Source organism: Ostrea edulis, chromosome 6 (assembly GCF_947568905.1).
Source record: "Ostrea edulis chromosome 6, xbOstEdul1.1, whole genome shotgun sequence".
NCBI classification, from domain to species: Eukaryota; Metazoa; Mollusca; class Bivalvia; order Ostreida; family Ostreidae; genus Ostrea; species Ostrea edulis.
In genome coordinates this window covers 56,920,690-56,944,207 of record NC_079169.1, presented here as the reverse complement: position 1 = coordinate 56,944,207, position 23,518 = coordinate 56,920,690, and the positions used below count along the sequence as shown (strand labels likewise).

The following is a 23,518-nucleotide window of genomic DNA, read 5'->3' as shown; positions in this document are numbered from 1 at the left end:
TCAAGATCCCTAATATCACTCCTCTTCACGTGGATAGTTGGAACTTAGTCATATATCGAATATAAACGCAGAGTTCCTTAAGATATCTACGGAAAACTTGAAATTTTAGGTTACCTGCAATCAAAAGGTATAAGTAGCTGACTTCCTTAAGCGTGATATCTGAAAATTGTTGGCATATGAAGATACCTAATATCACACTTCTTCATGTGGATAGTTGTAAATTAGTCAGATATCTAATACAAATACAGAGTTCTTTAAGATATTTATGAAAAACTTGAAATTTCAGGTTACCTGCAATCAAAAGGTATAAGTAGCTGACTTCCTTAAGCGTGATATCTAAAAATTGATGGTATATCAAGACACCTAATATCAGTCTTCTTCACGTGGTTAATTGTAAATTAGTCAGATTTCTAGTACAAACACAGAGTTCCTTGAGATATTTATGAAAAACTTGAAATTTGAGTTTACCTGCAATCAAAAGGTATGAGTAGCTGACTTCCTTAAGCGTGGTATCTCAAAATTAATGGCATATGAAGATACCTAGTACCACTCCACTTCACATGGACAGTTGTAAATTAGTCAGATATCTAATACTAGCACATAGTTCTTTAAGATATTTATGAAAAACGTGAAATTTCAGGATACGAGGAATCAAAAGGTATAAGTAGCTGACTTCCTTAAGGGTGATATCTGAAAATTGATGGCATATCAAGATACCTAATACCATTCCACTTCACATGGATAGTTATAAATTAGTCAGATATCTAATACAAACAAGGCGTTCTTTAAGATATTTATGAAAAACTTGAAATTTCAGGTTACCTGGAATCAAAAGGTATAAGTAGCTGACTTCGTTAAGTATGATATCCGAAAATTGTTGGCATATCAAGATATCTAATATCACACCACTTCACGTGGGTAGTTGTAAATTAGTCAGATATCTAATACAAATACAGAGTTCCTTAAGATATTTGCGAAAAACTTGAAATTTCAGTTTACCAGCCATCAAAAGGTATATGTAGCTGACCTCCTTAAGAGTGATATCTGAAAAATGATGGCATATCAAGATACATAGTATCAGATTTTATCAGATGTGCATTGGTAAATTAATCAGATATTTAAAACAAAGACAGAGTTCCTTAATATATTTTCTATAAACTTTAATTTTCAGGTTACCAGCTGCAATCAAAAGGTATAAGTAGCTGACTTCCTTAAGCGTGGTATCTCAAAATTAATGGCATATCAAGATACCTAGTACCACTCCACTTCACATGGATAGTTGTAAACTAATCAGCTATCTAATACAAGCACAGAGTTCTTTAAGATATTTATGAAAAACGTGAAATTTCAGGATACCAGGAATCAAAAGGTATAAGTAGCTGACTTCCTTAAGCGTGATATCTGGAAATTTATGGCATGTCAAGATACCTAATATCACTCTTCTTCACTTTGATAATTGTAAATTAGTCAGATATCTAATACAAACTCAGAGTTCCTTAAGATATTTGCGAAAAACTTGAAATTTCAGTTTACCTGCCATCAAAAGGTAAATATAGCTGACTTCCTTAAGCGTTATATCTGAAAATTAATGACATATCACGATACCCAATATCACTACTCGCCATACGTATCGTTGTAAGTTAGTTAAATATATGCTATAAACACGGAGTTCCTTAAGGTATTCACACGGATCTTGTACCGATAATCAAAATGTATAAGTAACTGATTACCTAAAGAGCGATATCTGAAAATTCGTGGAGTACCAAAACACCATCTATGACTTCTTGCCATATGTATAGTCGTATATTCGTCAGATATCTAATACGAACATAAAGTCAAACATAAAGTTTCTTACAGTATTCACACTTATGTTGAAATTTCAGGGTAACTCGAATCAAATTGTAAAAGTAGCAGATATCTCAAAATGGATGGTATATCAAATGATTGAAGGTCTGGATTCAATCCGTATCACTTTTAAAATAAGCACTCAGTTGAAAAAGTGTATTCGTATTTTGCATTGCAACGTTATGTAATTGGGGATAATTGAGCATGAAATTTCATACGACTCCTCGTCCTCTTTAGAAATAAATCTGATAGATAATAATTTTCAAACTCATTAACCTTTATCTGGTAGCGAGCTATCAGTAATTATAACTTTTATATTTTGTAGTAGCTGGCTACGAGTAGCTAACTTTTCATACTTTTAGTAGCTGGCTACTAGTAACTGGCTACTAGTAGCTAACTTTTCCTGGTTCAAGTAGCTGGCTACTAGTAACCAACTTTTCTCTTTTTAAGTAGCCAGTTACTAGTAGCTGGTTACTAGTAGCCAACTTTACCGATCTCTGTTAAAAGGTATATATGCATTGTAAAGCACCTTTGAGTATGAAAAGGGTGCTATATAAATATGGTATTATTATTATTTATCTTCACGTTTTCTTGGAATTTAGTTGCCATTTTAGTCAGAATTTTTCGATTATTAAATAAAGATTGGAATTAACACTTTCTGTTGTATATAATACATTCATTTAGAATTACCCTCTAATATCGGAAAATATCCAGTTTTAAATATTTCAGTGCTGTAGGTCTGGGAAATAAAGATTATAGATGCAAGATTTTTTCCGGGTAATCTATAGTTCGGTTTTTTGCCTTTAGATGTTTAATTACGGAGGAATATTAAGACATTGTTACATGTAAATGTTAAATCAGATTAAGTTAATTCAGATAAAGAATCTGAAAAACACTACATTTTGTATTTGCATATTTAGCAGTAAGAAAATTCATGCATCTTCATTTTGTATTTCTTTCATAATATCACCCAGCAAGAGCGTGTTTCCATGTAAAACTTATATACGGTACCAATTTTGATGCACCAGATGCACATTTCGACAACTGTCTCTTCAGTGATGCTCAAGCCGAAAGTTCGGAAATCCGAAATAACAATAAACTTGAAAGAACTAAAAGGAAAATGAGAGTGACAAAGACTGGAGTTAAATTCGTCTAAGGATCAGAGTTATGCATGGGGGAGATAATCCGTAATTTTGAAATGAATTTCTAAATTTTATCACAGCAATTAAATATATATCCATATTTTGAAGCTAGTAACGCAGTACTTAGCTACTGGGCTGTAGAGACCCTCAAGGACTAACAGTCCACCAGCAGAGGCATCGACCGAGGGGTCGTAATGTAAAACTTATACGGTACCAATTTTGATGTACCAGATGCATATAATATCAAATGGTAGAAAGGCACCATTGATTTTCCATATGTTTACAACATTTTGACATCAAAACTGAGTACTGTATTTACTAAAATAAAAGTCTTGCATTTTCAACAGTGAGTCCCCCTATTTACTCAATAGGCATTTGTATCAGATGCCGTTAACATAAGCAACATTCTTCGTCATAAAAGAGTTCTGACGTGAATTCCAGCTTATTTCAAGTTCAAATCTACACCCAGTATTTTGCTACAAATATACTTTTACTATTGCATCCAAACTTTATAATTATAAACAAACTTTGCAGTGCCTAGATATAGACCATCTTATACTTAATCCACCTCCGTGTTCTTGTTCTTCGTCTTCTCTCAACTAAAGTCCAGCTGGACATGTCATTACTGGTGATGTTGATATATTTGAAAATGAGGACCTCAAATCACTTATTCTAAAAGGTCCTAAATACAGAGAACCTCGGTCTTTCAATTGGCGACTGAACTTCATTTCTATTATGAATTCTGTCGAAGATTATGCCAGACGATGGGCTAAATATGAAACAGAACTTGATACATTGTCAGAATGGATTAAAAGTATAAGAGGAATATTAAAATCCCGCATTAGACATATTAAAACAAAAGTACGTACCATTTATCCTTCTATGTTAAATAAACCAGAAGTGATAAAAGAATTAGATAGATTGCATGAGGAATATGTTTTGGTTCCAGCTGACAAAGCTTGTAAAAACATTGTCTTTGTTTGTAAGGCTCATTATTACAATTGTATTTTAAACGAACTTGGCAATTCCACATTTGGAATCGTAATTAATACTCCAACTGTCCTTTCAAAAGATGAATTTCTTCAAAACCATGCTTCAGGTTTAGACACATTTAATATCCCAGTCAATGGGTCGGATGAATATGAGTTACCGTACCTATACTGGATTCCAAAACTTCATAAAACCCTTACTAACAAAGATACATTGTTTGATCCAGTAAATGTTCTACAAAGCCCCTATCTTTGCTCCTCACGAAAATATTAACAGCTGTGAAGGAGAAACTTCAAACTTACCTTGCGACTACATATGCCAGAAGTGGTGTAAATCAAATGTGGATTCCAAAAAATTCTAAAGAACTTCAAGTAAATTTGAAATCGCAAAACTTTTCTCAAACCAAGAACATCAAAACGTATGCCTTTTCAAAACTTTACACAACCATTCCTCACGATAAATTAAAGGCTACATTTTTTAACATCATAGACAGTTGCTTCTTCAACAAAGATTGAAAACGCAAATTTTCATATCTAGTGATCAGTCATCCAAAAAAATGACTTTGTTAAACACCACTCTGATTCCGCGAATAAGTATTCTGAAGCTGAAATAAAAAAGGACTTTGCTGGAGTTCTTCATTGACAACATCTTCGTAGTCTTTGGTGATCAGGTCTTCCAACAGTCTGTTGGAATTCCCATGGGCACAAATTGTGTTTCTTTGTTAGCTGACCTGTTTTTATATTCCTACAAAGCATAATATTTCCGAAGACTACTACCTGAGAAGAAAAAGTCTCTTGTTTTGGCCTTCAATCCGACATTTAGATATATCGACAACGTATTATTTATTAACAATAATAATTTCATTCATATGTCGATTCGATATATCCCTGTGAACTCGAAATAAAAGACACCACATAGCCGTCCACTGCTGCTTCATACTTAGATATTTTATTAAAAGTGGATATTAACGGCAAACTAACAACTCGACGGAATGATTTCAGCTTCTCCATCGTTAACTTCTCATATTTATGTAGCATTATTCCAGTATCACCTGCAGATGTTGTTTATATATCTCAACTGATTCGATACACAAGAGCTTGTTCCGTGTATGGTCAGTTATCAAATCGAGGCGGGCTATTGACAAACAATTTGATGGTGCAGGGGTTTCAATAATCTCGCTTGAAGTCAACATTTCGCAAATTCTATGGTCGTTATAACGATCTAATATGCTGGTACAACCTATTATTGGGTCAAATGGTGTCTGACGTGTTTCATAGTGATTGTTAGGGCGTTCTTGGCACACTGATTTTGACTACGGATAATTCCGTTTACCTGATCAGGATACATGTATAGGGCTCACGGCGGGTGTGAACGGTCGACAGGGGATGCTTACTCCTCCTAGACACTTGACTCACCTCTGGTGTGTCCAGAGGTACGCGTGTTTCCCAACTCTATATTTATTAATGGCTGTAGGAGTTATGCGATTGATCACTGTTCGTTATCTTCCCCTTTCATGTTATTGTTAGATAACTAAATTCAGCCATTTTCCTGTCTTTGATATCTTTAAGTTTATTTGCATAAATGTTTCTCCACGGTAATGAAAGATGAATATAACGAACAGTGATCAATCTCATAACTCCTACAAGCAATACAAAATAGATAATTGGGCAAACACGGACCCCTGGAATCACCAGAGATGGGATCAGGTGCTTATGAGGAGTAAGCATCCCCTGTGGACCGGTCACACCTGCCGTGAGCCCTAATGCATTGTGAATATTTTAAAAATTCTTTGGATATTATAATATGGTAAGGAATTTTACAAACATTCTTTTGCCGTTAATGAAATTGATATATACAGAACACGACAGAGGGCATTTCAACAATGTCGACGATTATTGTTTAAAAGGTAAGTTAACTTAGTTTCTGTTATTTTACAACATCCGATCGGTAGTACGTTAAAAGTCTTAAAACAGATGTAACATTTTGTAAGTACTAGTTTCTCCAGAATTCGTCATTCATCAATTCATATAGTCTCGTGCAACCAGATGCTCGCTATCTCCGTAAATCTCCGAAGGTTGAACGAGATTACTATTTAAACTAAAAAAAAACATTCTTGCATGTTGGAGAAGGTTTATGTTATCTGCGCATGTTCACGCCTGTTTTTGTAAAGGCCATAAAAATTCTTAATTTAGTGATAAAAGTGGAACATTATTTAACTTTGAAAAGTTCAATTTTTTTGTGAAGTTCATACTTTTAGGAATGGAACAGTAGAGAGGAAAGAAACAGAAAAATTCCCTTTGTCAATATTTTCGCAAATGCACCGAAGCGTCTCTTTAAATAATTGGGATAAAATCCATTCATTACGGTGGAAAATGTGAAATTTATTTTTTACAACATAAAACTGTCAACTTCCTGTTTTCAGTCTCAAAATAACACTGTATTAGTCAAAATAAACATACACTCAAATCAGATTATAAATCCAGATTCGCGAAAAGTAAACATTTAAGGAAAGAAATCTCAAAAAAGCAGAATTGCATAGCAACCAATTCCAGATTTGTTTACTTTCCAATTAGAATATTACGAAAGCCGGTTGGTCTCATAAAAAAAAATTGGGTCCTTTCTATTTTTACTCTCTTAAAAATCAGCCTGGCTTGCTTTCGTAGAGTTCGGCGAGAATATTTTTCATTTGAGAAAAATTAAGACAAAAAGTCTCCGATATTTCACCAAGTCACGACAAAATTCAGTCTTTTAAAACGTCCTAAAAGATAAATGAGGGATTTCTTGAACCTGAATTTAGTTCATTCCATATTAGATTCACTGAAATTAAAAACATCATAAAAATCTAGGAACGAGAATTTGAAACCTAGGACGATTGATTACTCACACATATTTGAAACTTAATGCATACGAGGGCTGTTCGATATGTAATGTGTATTGTACGATATCTCAAAAACATTCGAGTCAAATAGTGAAATGAACATTACATCCCTTCAAAGTATTCTCCGTGGTTTGAAATACATGATTTCAATCTCTGAATCCATTTCTGAAATGTGTTACGGTACGCTGATTTAGGTAGACCTCTGAGGCACTGACTGATGGCTGACCCAAGGCTTGTCGGGACTTGTAATAACGACCAGATAAAAACTTTTTAAGTTTTGGAAAAAGGAAAAAGTCGCATGGGGCTAGATCTGGAGAGTATGGTGAGTGTGGCAAGGCGGTAACCTTCTCCGACTTGAAAAATTGCTTCACAAGCTCAGATGTATGTGATGGAGCATTATCATGAAGTAGACGAACATGCCTTATTCCTGACACAGGGCGTCGTTTATGATAATATTTCTTGAGCTTTTTTAGTATAACATCTCAGTAATACCGACCTGTAACACTCTTTGCCCTTTGGCACCGAAATTTATACGGCTATACCATCACATGAGAAGAATATGCAAAAAAGAACCTTCTTTGTGCTTATGGTTCTTTTGGCAACTATCGCGTTTAGTTAGCCATATTTTGTTTCCAATTTTTCTTACTGGTTCGAAATAGTGAACCCATGTTTCGTCACCAGTAACAATGTTTGCAAATTGTCTTTGATTGAATTTGGGAAACATTCTGAGCAATTGCTTAGCGGTTTGTGCTCGTATCCGTTTTTGGTCACTTGTCAATATATGCGGTATCCTCTGGCAGAAATCTTTCGTACTTTCAAAATACGCTTCAAAATGAAATGCACCCGCGATAGCGATATGCCAAGAGCTTTCGCAATATCACGAATCGTGTATCTACTATCACTTTCAATTATTTCCCTGACTTTTGCCTTGACAGCTACAGTCACAGGTCGGCCAGATTTTGCTGCATCTTTGACAGACTTTGTGCTAATCAGAAATTCCTTTTTCCACCTACGAACTGCCGCAAACGATACCTTTTCAGACCCATAAACTTCCTCCAATTCAGTATTACCGAATGACCGAGTTTTGTGCGAACTTTTATATAAGCTCTAATTTCTTCAATAATCTCAACCCGTTTCCCAACGTTTTACAACAGTGGTGAACGACTGGCTCTATTGAAATGACTATAAGTTTAAAACTATGTGGAGCTGAAGGCTCGAGTTTATACCGTTGGAAAGGTATTGCATAGAGCTATTCAAGAGTATCATCATCCACGAAATCGTACAAAGTGTTATCGCACTGTGGTACAATACACATTACATATCGAACAGCCCTCGTACCGGTACTCTATACTATGGAATCATTAGAATTCGTGGTGGCTCAATTTTCGTGGAATTCGTGGGTACCCCTCACACACGAATTTACATCCTCAACGAATAAAGACATTCTAGAGTTATCTTTCTTACAAATATATAAATCCACGAAATTACGTGCCCATGAACCCGTAAACATTCAGCAATCCACGAAAATTGGCCCCCACGAATTCAAATAATTCTACAGTATGTAAAACTTGTACGGTACCAATTTTGAAGCACCAGATGCGCATTTCGATAAATAATGTCTCTTCAGTGATGCTCAACCGAAATGTTTGAAATCCGAAATAACAATGAAGTTTTAGAGCTATTTTAGGAAAAAACAGAGTGCCAAAAAAGTGGAGTCAAATTCTTCTAAGGATAAAAGCTATTCGTGAGGGAGATAATCCTTAATTTTGAAACGAATTTCTAAATTTTATAAAAGCAATTAAATACACATCCGTATTTTCAAGCTAGCAACGAAGCATTTATCCAAAGAAACTATTCAAACTTGCATACATTTAGAATATATTAGCGTTATATTTATTATCCGTAACTTCAGAAGAAAAACGAATTAAAATAAACAAAACAAATCGTATACAACAAACTTACAAGATCCAAAAGCATGTTGCAGTGTACTTGGTATCCAACAAGATAAGTATTCCAAAGGAGCTATTTTGACTTGCTTATTAGAAATACTATGAATATTCAAGTTGGTTACTTTCGAAGTAGTTGCAAATGGCCATTATCTAATTTTATACCTGTCAACATTAACGAGTTCCAATATTTCATAATAGTTAGTTCTATCATTTAGTAAACAGGTACAGATTTTCTAAATGCTGTCTGACGTGTTTCTTCCTGATTGTTAAGCCGTTCTTGGCACACTGATTCTGACTACGGATAACTCCATTTACTCCGGATAACTCCATGTATACCCAGGAGTCCGTGTTTGCCCAACTCGCTATTTTGTATTGCTTATAGGAGTTATGAGATTGATCACTGTTCATTATCTTCACCTTTCATTGATATAATTTGTGGAAACATAAACTGATAAAAGGCGTTGCGGTTTTGAGGAATCAGAACTCAATGATCACACTTAAAGGAGCAAGTCCATAAACATCTATTTCAATTGGTTTAGAGCCCCTGTATCCATGAAACTGCAATAAGGCATTGCTATTTTACTGTAGTTTAGACAACTCGAGTTTCGTTGACAATAATTAAGGGTTAGTTTAAGGCTTAAAGAGGTATGCTACACCAGAGAAATTTGATATGGATAAAAAGTGGAGGGTATATACAATATTTTGAAATTGAAAACTTTCAAATTTACTGTATTTAGCTAAAAAATGCAGTTTTAGTAGAAATCAATCTGAATTTTTTAAAACCCCTGCTGGACTCGATCCCGCGATCGTTCAACAATCGATGTGCTAACCTACTAACAGCTAGGCGATGATTTTGAAATGAATAGACAAATATCAGTGATATTTATATTTTCATCCATGTTTGAAAAGAAATCAGCCCTTATGACGATGTAGAGTACCTCTTTAAGTGAAATCAATGTTCATGGACATGGTGCCCTTACGTGCAATCGTGAATTCTGAATCCCTTACACAGGAATTAGATCATGTATTTGTGATAACCTTAGTTCCCCAGAAAGCATCCTAACATAATTACGCTGAGAACAATTATTCGACAATGAGAGTACATATGTAACAAAATTAATTAAAAATTTGAGAATCCTGTTATTGTTCAATGAATGTCATCAACACATCACTCTTTGGACTTTGACCTAATGTCTGAGACCTCGATTTGTTTTTCCCAGTTCTGTCCGTCAAATCCTTCCTCCGTGACGTGTTCTACTGTTCCAGGATCCAGGCAATGTGGGGCCACTCCATATCCATCAGGATTAGATCTAATTTCACATAAAATTGACATACATGTAATGTACTTAATAAAATGAGGTTCAATAATTCTACTGATCTATTCATCTGCTGTGATAAACAAATGAGATAAGTATCCGAATTGTTGAAGAAATAATGCACTCACCTTGGTGTATAAAAGCTCTGTACTCCACAAGTCTTACAGAACGTGTGTTGAGCCTGTCGCGTGTTGAAGGTGTATGTTGTTATATTGTCCTCGCCCTGCAGAAGAGTAAACTTTGACTTCGGCACTACGAAGTGCTTGTTCTGCTTCTTCATACAGATGGAACAGTTACAGTTGTACACATGAAGACGTTTCGGTGCCAAAACTTGAAACCTTACTGCACCACAATGACATCCTCCCGTGTGGAGAGTGTCCGGGGGACTGCTGTCTTTTGATGACATCATCAGAAAAAATCTGTGTAAAAAGGTAGAAGTGTTGATTCGTTCACAAAACTCCTCGAGCTATATGAACAAATAATGAATAATAAAATTACCTTTACTCACATTATATTCAATCTATATAAAGTCTAGCACAAACCTGAGCTGCTTAAACACAAAGTCACCAATATATCACGGTGCAGTTTTAACACCATTATTTGACTACATGGTGGAGAAATAGGTTAATTCTATTTCTGATAGGAAAAATATATGTCTATTCAACATACCTTGTCAGAATTTCTATTTCGTACCTGTAACATGAAAAAGTTAACATAACGAACAGTGATCAATCTCATACCTCCTATAATATAGAAAACAGAGTTGGGCAAACACGAACCCCTGGATATACCAAAGGTAAGATCAGGTACCTAGGAGGAGTAAGCATCCTATGTCGACCGGTCACACCCGCCGTGAGCTCTATATCTTGACCAGGTAAATGGAGGTAACCGTAGTCAAAACCAGTATGTAAAGAACGGCCTAACAATTGGTATGTAATGTGCCAAACAGCATTTGACCTAATGACATGCTGTATTTTCAAATAAGATCATGATAACGACTACAGACAAAATGCGTACTCTAAACGATACTGTTGAAACCCCAATAAATTCAACTCATTTGTCAGTAGCCTACCTCGGTTTCAAATTTGTCATACGTAAAACATGCTCTCGCATATAGTATCAATTGAGAGACAAAAAACACCTTATGCAAGTGATAATGGAATATTGCTAAATGTATTCAGCAAAATGTCCAAATTTAAAGCAGAATAGGAAGACTCTGTGTTTCCTTTATTTAGGGTTCACTGAGATATATGTAATCGATATATATATATATATATATTCATATATATATATATATATATATATATATATATATATGGGTCCCTGTTTGCCTAACTATCTATTTTGTATTGCTTATAGGAGTTATGTGATTGATCACTGTTCGTTATCTTCACCTTTCATGCCATATACGTTTAGAAATATTAAAATAATTTCATTGTTATTCATCATTTCATTATAACATTACTCAAAGGGGTCGTACGACGTCCATCCCATTCAAATTCATAAAGATGAACGTTGGTTGGCGGAGAGATGAGTTTGAAAATTGATAATAGTTTAAAAAAAACGTCGTCGATGTATCTGAATATCAAGTTGAAGGCCACAGCAAGAAAACTTTTCTTGTCATATAAAAGCTGTTAAAATTTGCCTCATAAGAATACAAAAACAGGTAAACTAATAAAGGAGCACATCTGTACCCATGGGTATTCCAACAGAATGTTGGAAGACCGAATCTCAAAACACTTTAGAGATATTGTTAGTGAGGAACTCCGGCATCTTTTTGGGAGTTGAACTATGTTCAATCTCCCTGGGTCATCACGCACTTTTCTGCGCAGTAATTTGTATGGATTTGTATAGTGGTCGTCAGCGGGGGTTCTGTGTCAGCTGATTTACTCCTAGGTAAATCAACATAAACTTTTATAAACATCCGCCATTAAATAATCCATGTAACTTTTCTGAATTAATCTAATTTTGATAATTGACATGTAAATAAATGCAATGATATTGTATTCAAATCAATTTGAATACAAGATTTCGATCAAATTGATACTGATAGACATAGAAAAATAAAAGATAAGGTTGAAAATTGTCCTTTGTAGCGCAGCGTCACCTATAAACATTGATAGGGAAACGAACGACAACTGCACACAAGCCCTATTGACACCGTGGCGCGAAATATCGAATATCGAATATGGTGCGAAACCTCAGAAAATTTACAAGAAATAACTCTACAACATTGTGTATGTGTATATATTTGTTTTTTTTTTTTAATATGATATAAAAAATGCTTGATGTTACATGTAGATTGCATTAAAACACGTCATTCCCAGTCAACAACTTTCGATTGGGATCGGAATACGAAATAAAATTTCTTATATCCGGTGGCAAAGTGAAACTGCTTCATGCTTCAAGTTATTGAATTACGTAGTAATTGCACGTTACACATTAGAGAACTGTTCCTTTTAATAAAGAAAGTCACAAAATAGATACAAAATGAGTGTACCTTATTCATTACTGTTACCGAGCTTTCGTCGACTATAATCTCGAAATGGCGTGTTTCGCTGCGCTTGATGACGGTAAGGTCCACATTTTCTACGTGAGTAGTGTGATATTTGTTTATGAATTTTTCGTGCATACATGGTATGACTCGGCTAGGAATAATGGAAACTTTCTCACCTATGTATGTAAAGACATATTAATCTCTATTTTTAAAAATGTAGAACACTTTTATCAAATGACAATGTTTGAAAACGCTTAGAGCCCCGATGTCAGAATTTCCTTTTCCAAGACATCAATATGTCAAATTCATTATCCTTTTTTAATAGTATGTACCATATTTTGTACCAGTTATCCATTTTGAATCCCCTATTACAATGGGATTTTGCTGCACTCTGTAATGTATGAGTGGATGTCATGAGTGTGTGTCAAACAGAAATTTTAAGAGCATGGGATAAGGTGCTGCCATGTATTACTTCACTATCAAAGTTTAACCCAGTTGCCACAATGTTGAATTTATGCTGCAAAAAGGATTGGAAATTGTTCTGGTCAAAACACATTGTTTATTTGTCTACAGATGAAAGAGACATGAGGATTCTCCCTCACAAACTGAAAAAAAAATAATAGTTATGGATCTTGTACATGTATAGTTTATTAATCACTATAGATTTCCAGCATCACAAGTCTGATTCCACTATATGCTTTCCATACTGTCAGGTTCATTCACCCCCTGTTTGAGCCACAGTATAATATCCCAAATACCTTGGCAATAAATAACATTATTTGACTAGTGTTTCATTTTTAGCGGAGTTGCGATGAAGTCGAACTCGGTTTATGATCTGATGAAGTGCCTTTGGGCGGGCAGGCGGGCACGCATCAACATTTCATTTCCGCACCATAGCTCTTGAGCAAATTATAAGATCTCATTCAAACTTAGATGGATTGTCACCCTCAGTAAGATGAGGAAGCCTATCAATTCTGGGGTCACTAGGTCAAAGGTCAAGGTCACTGGCTATAAATAGACTGAAATTTGGAGAAAATTTTGTTTTCCGCACCATAGCTCTTGAACGAATTATAGGATCTCAATCAAACTTAGATTGATTAAGTAAGACAAGAAGCCTATCGATTCCGAGGTCACAAGGTCAAAGTCACAGTGGCTATAAATAGACTGAAATTTGGAGAAAATTTTGTTTTCTGCACTATAATTTTTTAACAAATTATAGGATCTCAATTAAACTTAGATGGATTATCGCCCTTGATGAGACAAAGAAGCCTATTGATTTTGGTCAAGGGTTAAAGGTCAAGGTCACAAAGGATTTAAGTTGGCTGAAATTTATGTACGCAAAATTTTGCTCCCTGCTTGATCATTCTTGAAAACTTTTCTGCTGGTTCCCTCTATGCCCATTCCTTGCGCAACTCGACTTGTGCATTTCCGATGCCCGACAATTTTTTATTTTTTTGCATTTCATTTATTTTGAGTTATTATAAAATTATTTACCATTCCATAATTCCATTGATCCTCTACAGGACTGTAGTATACTCAGGTGACAGTTTAGCATATTGGACTACCTTTTCAAGTAATGAATCCTTAGAATTAGCTATAACTAGGATTAAACTTGAATGTATATATACAGGGGAAAAACTTCTTCATAACTGCAAGGCATTGATAACCATATTGATTTGAATGTTTGGGCCATAATATGTGGTCACATTTTTCATGAGAATATAAAGGGGTGAAATTCTAGAAAACAACAACATGACTTCAGTTACTCGAGGAGCGTTGTGGCCCATGGGCCTTCCATTATCCATGTTTGCTGTTGTAACGCTTTGAAAAACAACAACAGTTGATTTGTATCTAAAATCATAATAATATTCAGTCATTTATCCCCCTACCCTTCCAGTACTATCTTTTCTAACTGAATTTCCACAATGTTCAACTCCCACGAGTACTTTAAGTACTTTGATTCATATTAACTTCAGAGTACTTGTATACACGTGTATAATAAGAATTGTTCAGGTAAGTTTTGGATGACTGACAACAAGATATGAACATTTCCGAGTTTTTATTAACCCCCGGGCTTTTTGATGCTCTTGATTTTGGAAATATCTTATGAATCGGAATGTTGATACAAGTAATCCTTTTAATTTACATCACATCTCTCTTTTTGTGGTACAATACGTCTGAAGATTCTCCTTCAAAGCAGTTGATATGTTCGTGAGGAGTAAAGATAGAAACTTGATAGAAGAATTGCTGGATCCTGAAATATATCTTTCTTTATAGGGTTTTGTGAAGGATAGGGACGGTAACTCATCCATCCCAGTAAATGAGATATTAAATGTGCTTAAAACTGAAATGTGAATTTGAACAATTTCGTTCTTTCAAAAGGAACTTTACTTTGGATTAAGTTGAATTACCAGATGCAATTAAAGCAAGTATTTTTAAATAAAGTTGTAATAATGAACCTTACTGACGAAGACAATGTTGTTTTTGTCAATCGATACCAATACATACTCCTCATGTAACCTATGATATTATTTCATCACTTCTGGTTTACCAAGCACATAATGATAGGTGGTACGCGCTTTTGTTTTAACGTGTCTTATATGAAATTTTGATATTCACGTAGAGTCCTTATCCATTTTGACGAAGTGTCAAGTTCTTTATAATCATACTAGTACTTATCCTATGGCATAATCCTGCCATAATCCTCGATTGAATTCACAATAGAGATGAAGTTCGGTCGCCAGCTGAAAGATCGGGGCTCTCTGAATTTCTGCATCAATTAACATTTGCTAACTCTCCAAAAATCCACTTCGTAATCCTAGTATGCAACAAATCTAGGCTACATGTATTTAAAGTTGGATAGTTCTTGCATACAGCATCACTTGGTTATATAAAGAACTCCAGAATTAGTCTAACTATCGCATAGCTATGCCACTGAAATTTGGTTACTCTAGCGCTTAACATTTATGTTTACAATATTTTTATTCTAACAAATGTTTCCAATGCACACAAGTCGATTACAAATCATTTGGCTACATAGAAAACTATATGTATTTGGTTACTCTAATATATGTATATATTTCTATGATACATAAAAGACACATGATTGCCGTTACACGCAAATTTCCCGAACTACAAATAAGTATATTTAATAACACAAACATCAAACCACCTAAACAACAATTTGATAACTTTAGCACAAATTTCCGCTCTATAAATCGAGGCAGGCTACTTACAAACAAGTTCATGGAGCAGGGGTTTCGACAATCTCGATTAAAGTCAGAATTTCGCAAATTCTATAGTCGATATAGCGATCTAGTTTGCCAATACAATCTATCATTGGGTCAAATGCTGTCTGATGTATTTCATACCGATAGCTTGGCCGTTCTTGGCACACTGGTTTTGACTACGCATACCTCCGTTTAACTGATCAAGATATATGGCTCACGGCGAGTGTGACCGGTCGACAGGGGGATGCTTACTTCTCCTAGACACCTGGTCCCACCTCTGGTATATCCAGCGGTCCGTGTTTGCCCACCTTTCTATTTTGTATTGCTGATAGTCGTTATCTTCGCCTTTCAAACGAATATTTTCATTTTCCATTTTTGTTAAAGAAGCAACTGTCTATGATGTCCAAAAATGTAGCCTTTAATTTATCGTGAGGAATGGTCGTGTAAAGTGCTGAAATGTCATACGTTTGGTGTTGTTAATCTGAGAAAGGTTTTGCAAATTCGTGTATGTTGTGGCACAGTGCTTTCGAAGTTTCTCCTTCACAGCTGTTAATATTTTCGTGAGGATTAAAGATCTAGGGGTTTTGTGAAGTTTAGGAATCCAGTATTTTGGTACGGTAATTCATATTTATCCACCCCATTGGCCGGGATATTAAATGTGTCTAAAACTGAAGCTTGATTTTGAAGAGTTTCATGTTGGAGTATAAATACGATTACCAAATCTAAAATTAATGACAAGTTCGTTTAAAATACATTGCAATAATGAGCCTTAGAAACAAAGGCAATGATTTACAAGCTTCGTAAGCTGGAACCAAAACATATTCCTCATGTCATCTGCGCAAGCCTAGGGTTTACGACCGAGAAGCGTAGGGGGTCGTAAATCCTTGGCCAGCGAAAATGTCCTCATGTAACCTATGTAATTCTTTGATGAATTCTGGTTTACTATACACAAACGGATAGATGGTGCATACTTTTGTTTTGATGTGTCTAATGCGGGATTTTTATATTCCTTTCATATTTTGATTGATTCTGAGAAGATATCAAGTTCTTTTTCATATTTCACCCATCGTCTGCAGACATCGTCGACGGAATTCATAACAGAGGTGAAGTTCTGTCGCCAATTGAAAGACCGAGGTTCTCTGAATTTAGGACCCTTTAAAATAAGTGATATCATGTCCCCATTTTCAACTATATCAAGACACGTCCAGCTTGCCTAAAGTTGAAAGAAGTCGAAGAACAAGAACACATTTAGGTGAATTAAGTATAAGATGGTCTATATCTATAGTTTGCAAACATAATCCAGTATTTGATACAGGAAATATATCGAGAACCACAGAGCTCGAATAACATTAATATTGAAATCGGTAGTGATTTGAATATATTTTGGAACTGCATATTTTCCACCTTTTTTATTCTAATTATTTTGACTATGTGATATCAACTCTTTCTATTTGGATTATATATATATATATATATATATATATATATATATATATATATATAATCCAAATGTATATATATAGATCTTTCTGCCCTGTTCTTTTATATAGATCTTTGTATATATATATATATATATATATATATATATATATATATATACAATTAGCAAAAACAACGCAACAGAAAAAGACATCACCAGCAGATTACAAAAGGCAAAAGCTTCATTTCACCAACTTAATAAAATATGGAGGACTAGTAACATCAGCGAAAAGACAAAGATCAGACTATACCAGAGCAATGTCCTATCAGTCTTGCTGTATGGTGCAGAATGTTGGAGACTAACGCAAAAAGATAATCAAAGGCTGTCCGGATTCCACACAAAATGTCTAAGGAAAATATGCAAGATCTACTGGCCCAGGAAAATATCAAACAAAGATCTATATAAAAGAACAGGGCAGAAAGATCTAATCACAATGATTAAACAAAGACAGTTTAGATGGCTTGGTCATGTCATCAGAAAAGGAAACGAATCCATTACAAAAACAGCACTTAAATGGACTCCAGCAGAAGGAAAGAGAAGTAGAGGAAGACCTAGAGAGACATGGAGAAGGACTATAGAAAGTGACATAAAGAAGATGGGAAAAACCTGGAAGGAAATAGAAAAGATGGCTATGGATAGAAACAAATGGAGGGATCTGGTATCAGCCTTATGTGCCACTGGACACGAAGAGGATATATATATATATATATATATATATATATATATATATATATATAGAGAGAGAGAGAGAGAGAGAGAGAGAGAGCACAACAACTTGGTATACAAACATTTCCAGACTGCTAAACATGGAGACCATCTGATCACTCCCAACACACATCATGTATCTGGACCACATAAAGAGCCCATTGATAGCTAGTAGTCCTAGTTGTTCGTAAACAATTAAACGTTTCTCCACCTTCTTAACGTTTGAAAAAGTGAAAGGGTGTTTTGAATTGTAAGAAAGAAATTCTAAAAAGAATGAAACGTAGTGTCTGGTAAAGAAAAGATTACTTTGACTTTTCAAGCCAAGCTCACAAACATTGAATTTGTACGCAAAATGAAAAAAAGCTATACGTTACTTTAAACTTTGTCCCCAAGGTCAAAGATAAAAGAGACATAATTCAATACATCCAACTGGTTATCTATAATGGTGTCGAAGATATTGAAATCCAAACATAATGACGCACCAAAAGGACACAAAAGGTGTCGAAAAGGTAGCAGAGTTCAAAATGTGTAAAAACTAAATGCTCACTTTGATATTTGACCTTATTTCAAGGTCAAAATTCTAATGAAGTTGGTTCCACATCTCTACACCTAACGACATAAACGTTAATTTTTCAATGGCAATAACTTCTATAAGGGCTCTTTGAATCCTTTCATTGCAGCTTTTCCTACTGTACCTTTTCGTGCCAATTCATTAGATTTGTAGGATTATCCATAACACATTTTTATGCAAGCGAATGTAATTCCGAGAAGGGTCAAAGTACAGAGCCGTAATGTGAAGCAATCATTTAGGAAGTTGATACTTATACATAACATGTCTTATGGGCATCGTATGCGGAAAAAAGTGTGTAAAAATGTTAATTTCTGTAATTCATAGATGATTTTGACTCTTTCTCATGACATAGTGTTAAAGGTCAACGATCTCATTCCAATGCATTGGTCTCATATCTATACATCTAATCGTTCCCACGTTTCATGTGTTTTACGTATAGAAATTGTGAAATGTCAAGGGCATTAACTCCCATTAAGGGCAATCAAACCTAATTTACTCATTCAGCAAAGGTATGTTGTTCATATCATTACGGATTAAGTAGGTCCCTAAAAAGTGGGGTTCAAGGTCAAACACGCTGGGTGATATCTGATCATGTCCTATATCATGGACTCTAAAGCTTTTCAATACTTTTTTTAGGCTTTCAAACATTTGAAGGTAGGACAGTACTTGTAAAATTCAGAACAATATTATAAAATCTTTTCAAAGAAATGTGTAAAGACCTAGATTAATGTATGTCTTTCATAAAGAACCCTTTGATAAAATTAAAAATCATTTTCCTCAGCTATTCATGAAAACCGTACCTCATCTTTATAAACAGTTATGATATTGATGTCATATGATTCTGTTCTCATATCTCGATATATAGCAAAGCAACATAATGTTAGGTAATGTAGATATAAAACCAGTATTTATCTCATCTACCCCAGATAACTCGTAACGATCAGTTGTGATAGGCAAAACAAAGTCACAAGAAATCTGTCTTGCATCTTGACAACGTGAACTAGTCAGTTTTAAGGAATGTGATCCCCAGCTTTGGATCGCTTTTGTAGAGGCAGCTGTCCATTTCATTGTCATCACACATTCCAGAAATGACTAAAGTAAGTAAGTATTTATAAATTTATGAGTTTTGTAATGGGATGACGGACTGAGACCAGATCGTTTACAGAAAAAAACATATATTATAAAGGAGCTTTCTAGAAATATAAGATAAGTGAATTCATGTTTCATAAGCAATTGTATATCACAACATGGTCAACAATTTTCGGAACGACCATTATCAGCTACTATGATTACAGTTGTATCTGCTTTGCAAGAGAGTTGAAGTATTCATTTTTTTTCTCATATGATTGAGTGAACTTTGTAGACTGAGTAATCCGAACATGTCTTTTGCCGAGATCAAGGACTGGACTGGTGTCTGCAGCTGATAGGACTAAAGCAACCTTTGAAATCAGTCAACAAGTATATCATAGATATGAGTACTTCCTCAAGTGAGCGTTTCTGATAACATTTTCCCGTCGTCCGTCTGTCTATCGGCCCGTCCATAAACCTTTAACATTTTCGACTTCTTCAGAACTAAAAGGCCATTTTAACCAAACTTGCCATAAAGCATCTTTGGGTGAAGGAGATTCAATTTCATCAAAGGAATGACCAAACCCTTTTCAAAAGGAGATAGTTAAGAAGTAGTGAAAATATGGTGACATATTTTTAAAATCTTCTTCTCGAGAACCTGGACCAGAAAAGACTGAACTCGCATGTACATATGTACATGTATGTGAAATCTGTGGAGATTCAAAATTGTTCAAATCACGACCCCAGGAATAGGGTGGAGCCACAGTAGGGGATAAAAGTTTTAAATAAGGATATATATAACTTCTTCTCAAGAACAGCAGGGCTTTGTTTAGTCATATTAATATGTCAATATTACCAGGATGGATATTTTGAACGTCAATAACAAAATAAATTGGAAAAACTATCGGAAAAGGAAAGCGTATTTGAAAAAGAAATATTGGCTTTTGTCCCTGGAAATAATATCAAGTTCTGATAAAAGGTCATCTTTTGGCCGTTCGTGGCTTTAGTTCTTTTATCAGGAAATTAAAAAAAAAATCTTCTCGTGACCAGCGTTTGGCATTGGGATATGTATATAATCTATGATTTTTTTTAAAATCAGAAACCATTGGCAATGATTAGTCATATCAATATGTAAATCTCCAATGTTGTGCAGACTCATATTTGACTACAATTGAGTTTCAATTGGGATTCAGTTTTATTTGAAAACATGGGAAATTTGAAGAAAAAAAATCAAAAGTAGCAAGACCACACAAAATCATATCAATATACAAACGTTCCTAAGTTGTGTGAATTCAATGTTTTTTATGCGCCCTTTGGGTTAAGTTGGGGTTGAAATCAGAAATCAATTTTACATAATACATAAGTATAGGCAAAAACAGCTTGAAAATTAAAAATAACAATCTTCAAAACAGTAAGGCCATGTTGGTGAGATTGGAGTCATAATATGGGGTCAAAATTTGTCATGGGATTAAAGAGGGTAAAAATGTTTTGACGAATAGCAAGGCCAAGGTGACTAGATATCTGGCGGTCGCCATTAACTTAGCCGACGGCCTCCAGAAGCCTATGTGGGGGTGGCCAGGTAAAAATATCTTTTTCATCTGGCATTAACTAGTTTCCGTACTATTAAGATGATCTGCCTTACCTTTAAAATTCTTAATGTAAATAAAGGCAATCAATACCATTGCATATAGACAACGTGTGACGTCTGATTTACGAAAAATGCCGATCATCTACGAACATTTTGACGACTCTCTTACATTACTTACTAGAGTAATGGTAGTACAACATTTTGTTTTGAGAAATGATAATAATATATATATATATGTATATACAAAACATTATTCAAAATTCTATGGGCCGACGTGTCTGTACACAAATATTTATCTTTCAAAACCTGTTTAAGTCGTTCTAGATTGTCACCCCCTCTTGTTTGAATCTTACGCAACCGACACAATATTCATTGAGAAATATGCAAATGAATTCGTATATCGGTCAAAGTCTCCAGTCACAAGGTGTTTGCATAATCGCTTTAACAAAAAAACTAGATGAGTAATCGTCATTCCCTCATAGTACGATACAGATCCGTTTTTAAAGTATTATACAAGTGCAATATAAATTCTTGCAGACATGGTAATTGAACTATTTCCCGAGTGCAACTTTGAATCGGATGCTGACCTTATAGACAGGGAGGTGAGGATTATGGAGGATGAATCTATTTATGATGATTTTGAGGATATTTTTCTAACCAAGGATGACAGATCCATCTTCAATGACCCTCTCTGTAGTGGGCAAGGGAAGGAGGTGAGTGTGAACATATTGGAGATCAGTGAACCGTCCCAAAGCGGGATGCTAGAACTCCCTGTTGTGGGGGTAGGGATGGAAGTGAGTGTGACCACATTGGAGATCAGTGAACCGTCCAAGAGCGGGATGCTAGAACTCCCTGTTGTGGGGGTAGGGATGGAAGAGAGTGTGAACACATTGGAGATCAGTGAACCGTCCAAGAGCGGGATGCTAGAACTGGAGATAGATTTGAAGGAGTTCGGGATCGATGAACCACCTAGTAACGATGTCGGCTCCAGAGGGATGAGTTCGGAACGTCAAGTTAACCTCCTCTCTGGTTCTGACTTTAGTAATAATATTGGAAGTTTGGTGGAGAACCTGAACTTGAGTGGAAGTTTGGATTTGCAGCTGGGAAGTGTTGGAGTACACAGAGTCGTTGAAAGACAGGAAAGATGTAATGAAGAGACCAGCATGGACGGATTGGACCTACCCGACTGGCTTGATCCAGAACCAGTCAAGGTCGATGAAACTCAAAGAAACCCAAAATTCAAAGTAAGGAAGCTGATTCGTTGGTTCTTTTGTGCTTGTTCAAGGTGGCGGGTTATGGCGTGTAAAACGTTGCTTTATTCGATAGAATATACATCGCAAGATTATCGAATATACATCACAAGATTATCGAACATACATTACAAGATATTGAACATAGTTCAACATACATCATAAGATTATCGAATATAGCAACGTTTTACACGCCATAGCGGGTCCAAGATTCCTTTAACGTACCTATTATAGTTTATGTCGAGATGTTTATTCTACATTAACATTTAGATAGTATCATAAACTAGATACAATTGACTAAAAGTAAAAGTCTCTCGAATGAAAATACTTCAATTTTAATTTTATTATTTTTAGGAATTACCATTTATAATGAAATTTGCTGACACTCAAAGTTCTACACAATTGAATTCTGATGCAATGTTGATATGACAGATTGTTAGAGATACAAAGAAATGGTAACAGAAACAAAAGTTTCGAATCCAAATCTTCCTTTACAATAACCTGTATAAACTAAACACGTCTTTTCGGAATTTGTTATTACATTGCACAATTTCTGCATACAGTATCAAGGCTATGGTTTCTGCAAAATTCTAAAAATCGTGAATCTGAGCGAAAATTAATCTGATGAATATACACAGACAGTGTCACCACAATGCCCTGATCTGGCTGAGATTCGGTTCAGCTGGATATTTGGACTGATGCCTTCACCGAATCTCGGAGCAGTCCTTGATAATTCATACCAGGGAATTCACATTCAGCTTCGGTCGGTTCTGGCAAATAATGTGGACGCATGTGACATTGCCGCTCACTTCAAATAAATTATTTGACTATTAAATAAACTCTGTATCACTATTAATGCTGCATTACTTACCGTCTAGGTATGTAAATTCCATAATAATTTAATTATTTAAATATTAATTAACTATCACTTAATTTACCGTTCAAATTTTGACTTCCATGGCGCAATATTTTATCTCCCGAAATTGAGTTCCTTTAGTCTGATCTTCAC

At 35.1% G+C, this 23,518-nt stretch overlaps 2 protein-coding genes across 4 annotated transcripts in view; one reads left to right on the top strand and one right to left on the bottom strand.

The window, feature by feature from the left end:
- Positions 1 to 8,732: 8,732 nt before the first annotated feature.
- Positions 8,733 to 23,518, bottom strand: part of LOC125683599 (centromere protein V-like) — a 17,087-nt gene continuing 2,301 nt past the window's right edge. For 2 of the 3 annotated variants that reach the window (XM_048924925.2, XM_048924926.2), the window contains exons 2-3: positions 10,249 to 10,539; positions 8,733 to 10,114 (exon numbers count right to left, since the gene is read on the bottom strand). In XM_048924925.2, the coding sequence (XP_048780882.1) occupies positions 9,973 to 10,114; positions 10,249 to 10,529 (423 nt within the window). In that variant the 5' untranslated portion in view covers positions 10,530 to 10,539 and the 3' untranslated portion in view covers positions 8,733 to 9,972. Of the gene's footprint in view, positions 10,115 to 10,248; positions 10,540 to 10,789; positions 10,814 to 23,518 lie in introns of all 3 variants that reach the window. The other variant, XM_056140164.1, reaches the window with a different exon arrangement.
- The window catches only part of LOC125683598 (uncharacterized), a 17,874-nt gene continuing 15,471 nt past the window's right edge, over positions 21,116 to 23,518 (top strand). The window contains exons 1-2 of the mRNA XM_048924920.2: positions 21,116 to 21,250; positions 21,797 to 22,503. Coding sequence (XP_048780877.2) covers positions 21,235 to 21,250; positions 21,797 to 22,503 — 723 coding nt within the window. The 5' untranslated portion in view covers positions 21,116 to 21,234. The remainder of the gene's footprint in view (positions 21,251 to 21,796; positions 22,504 to 23,518) is intronic.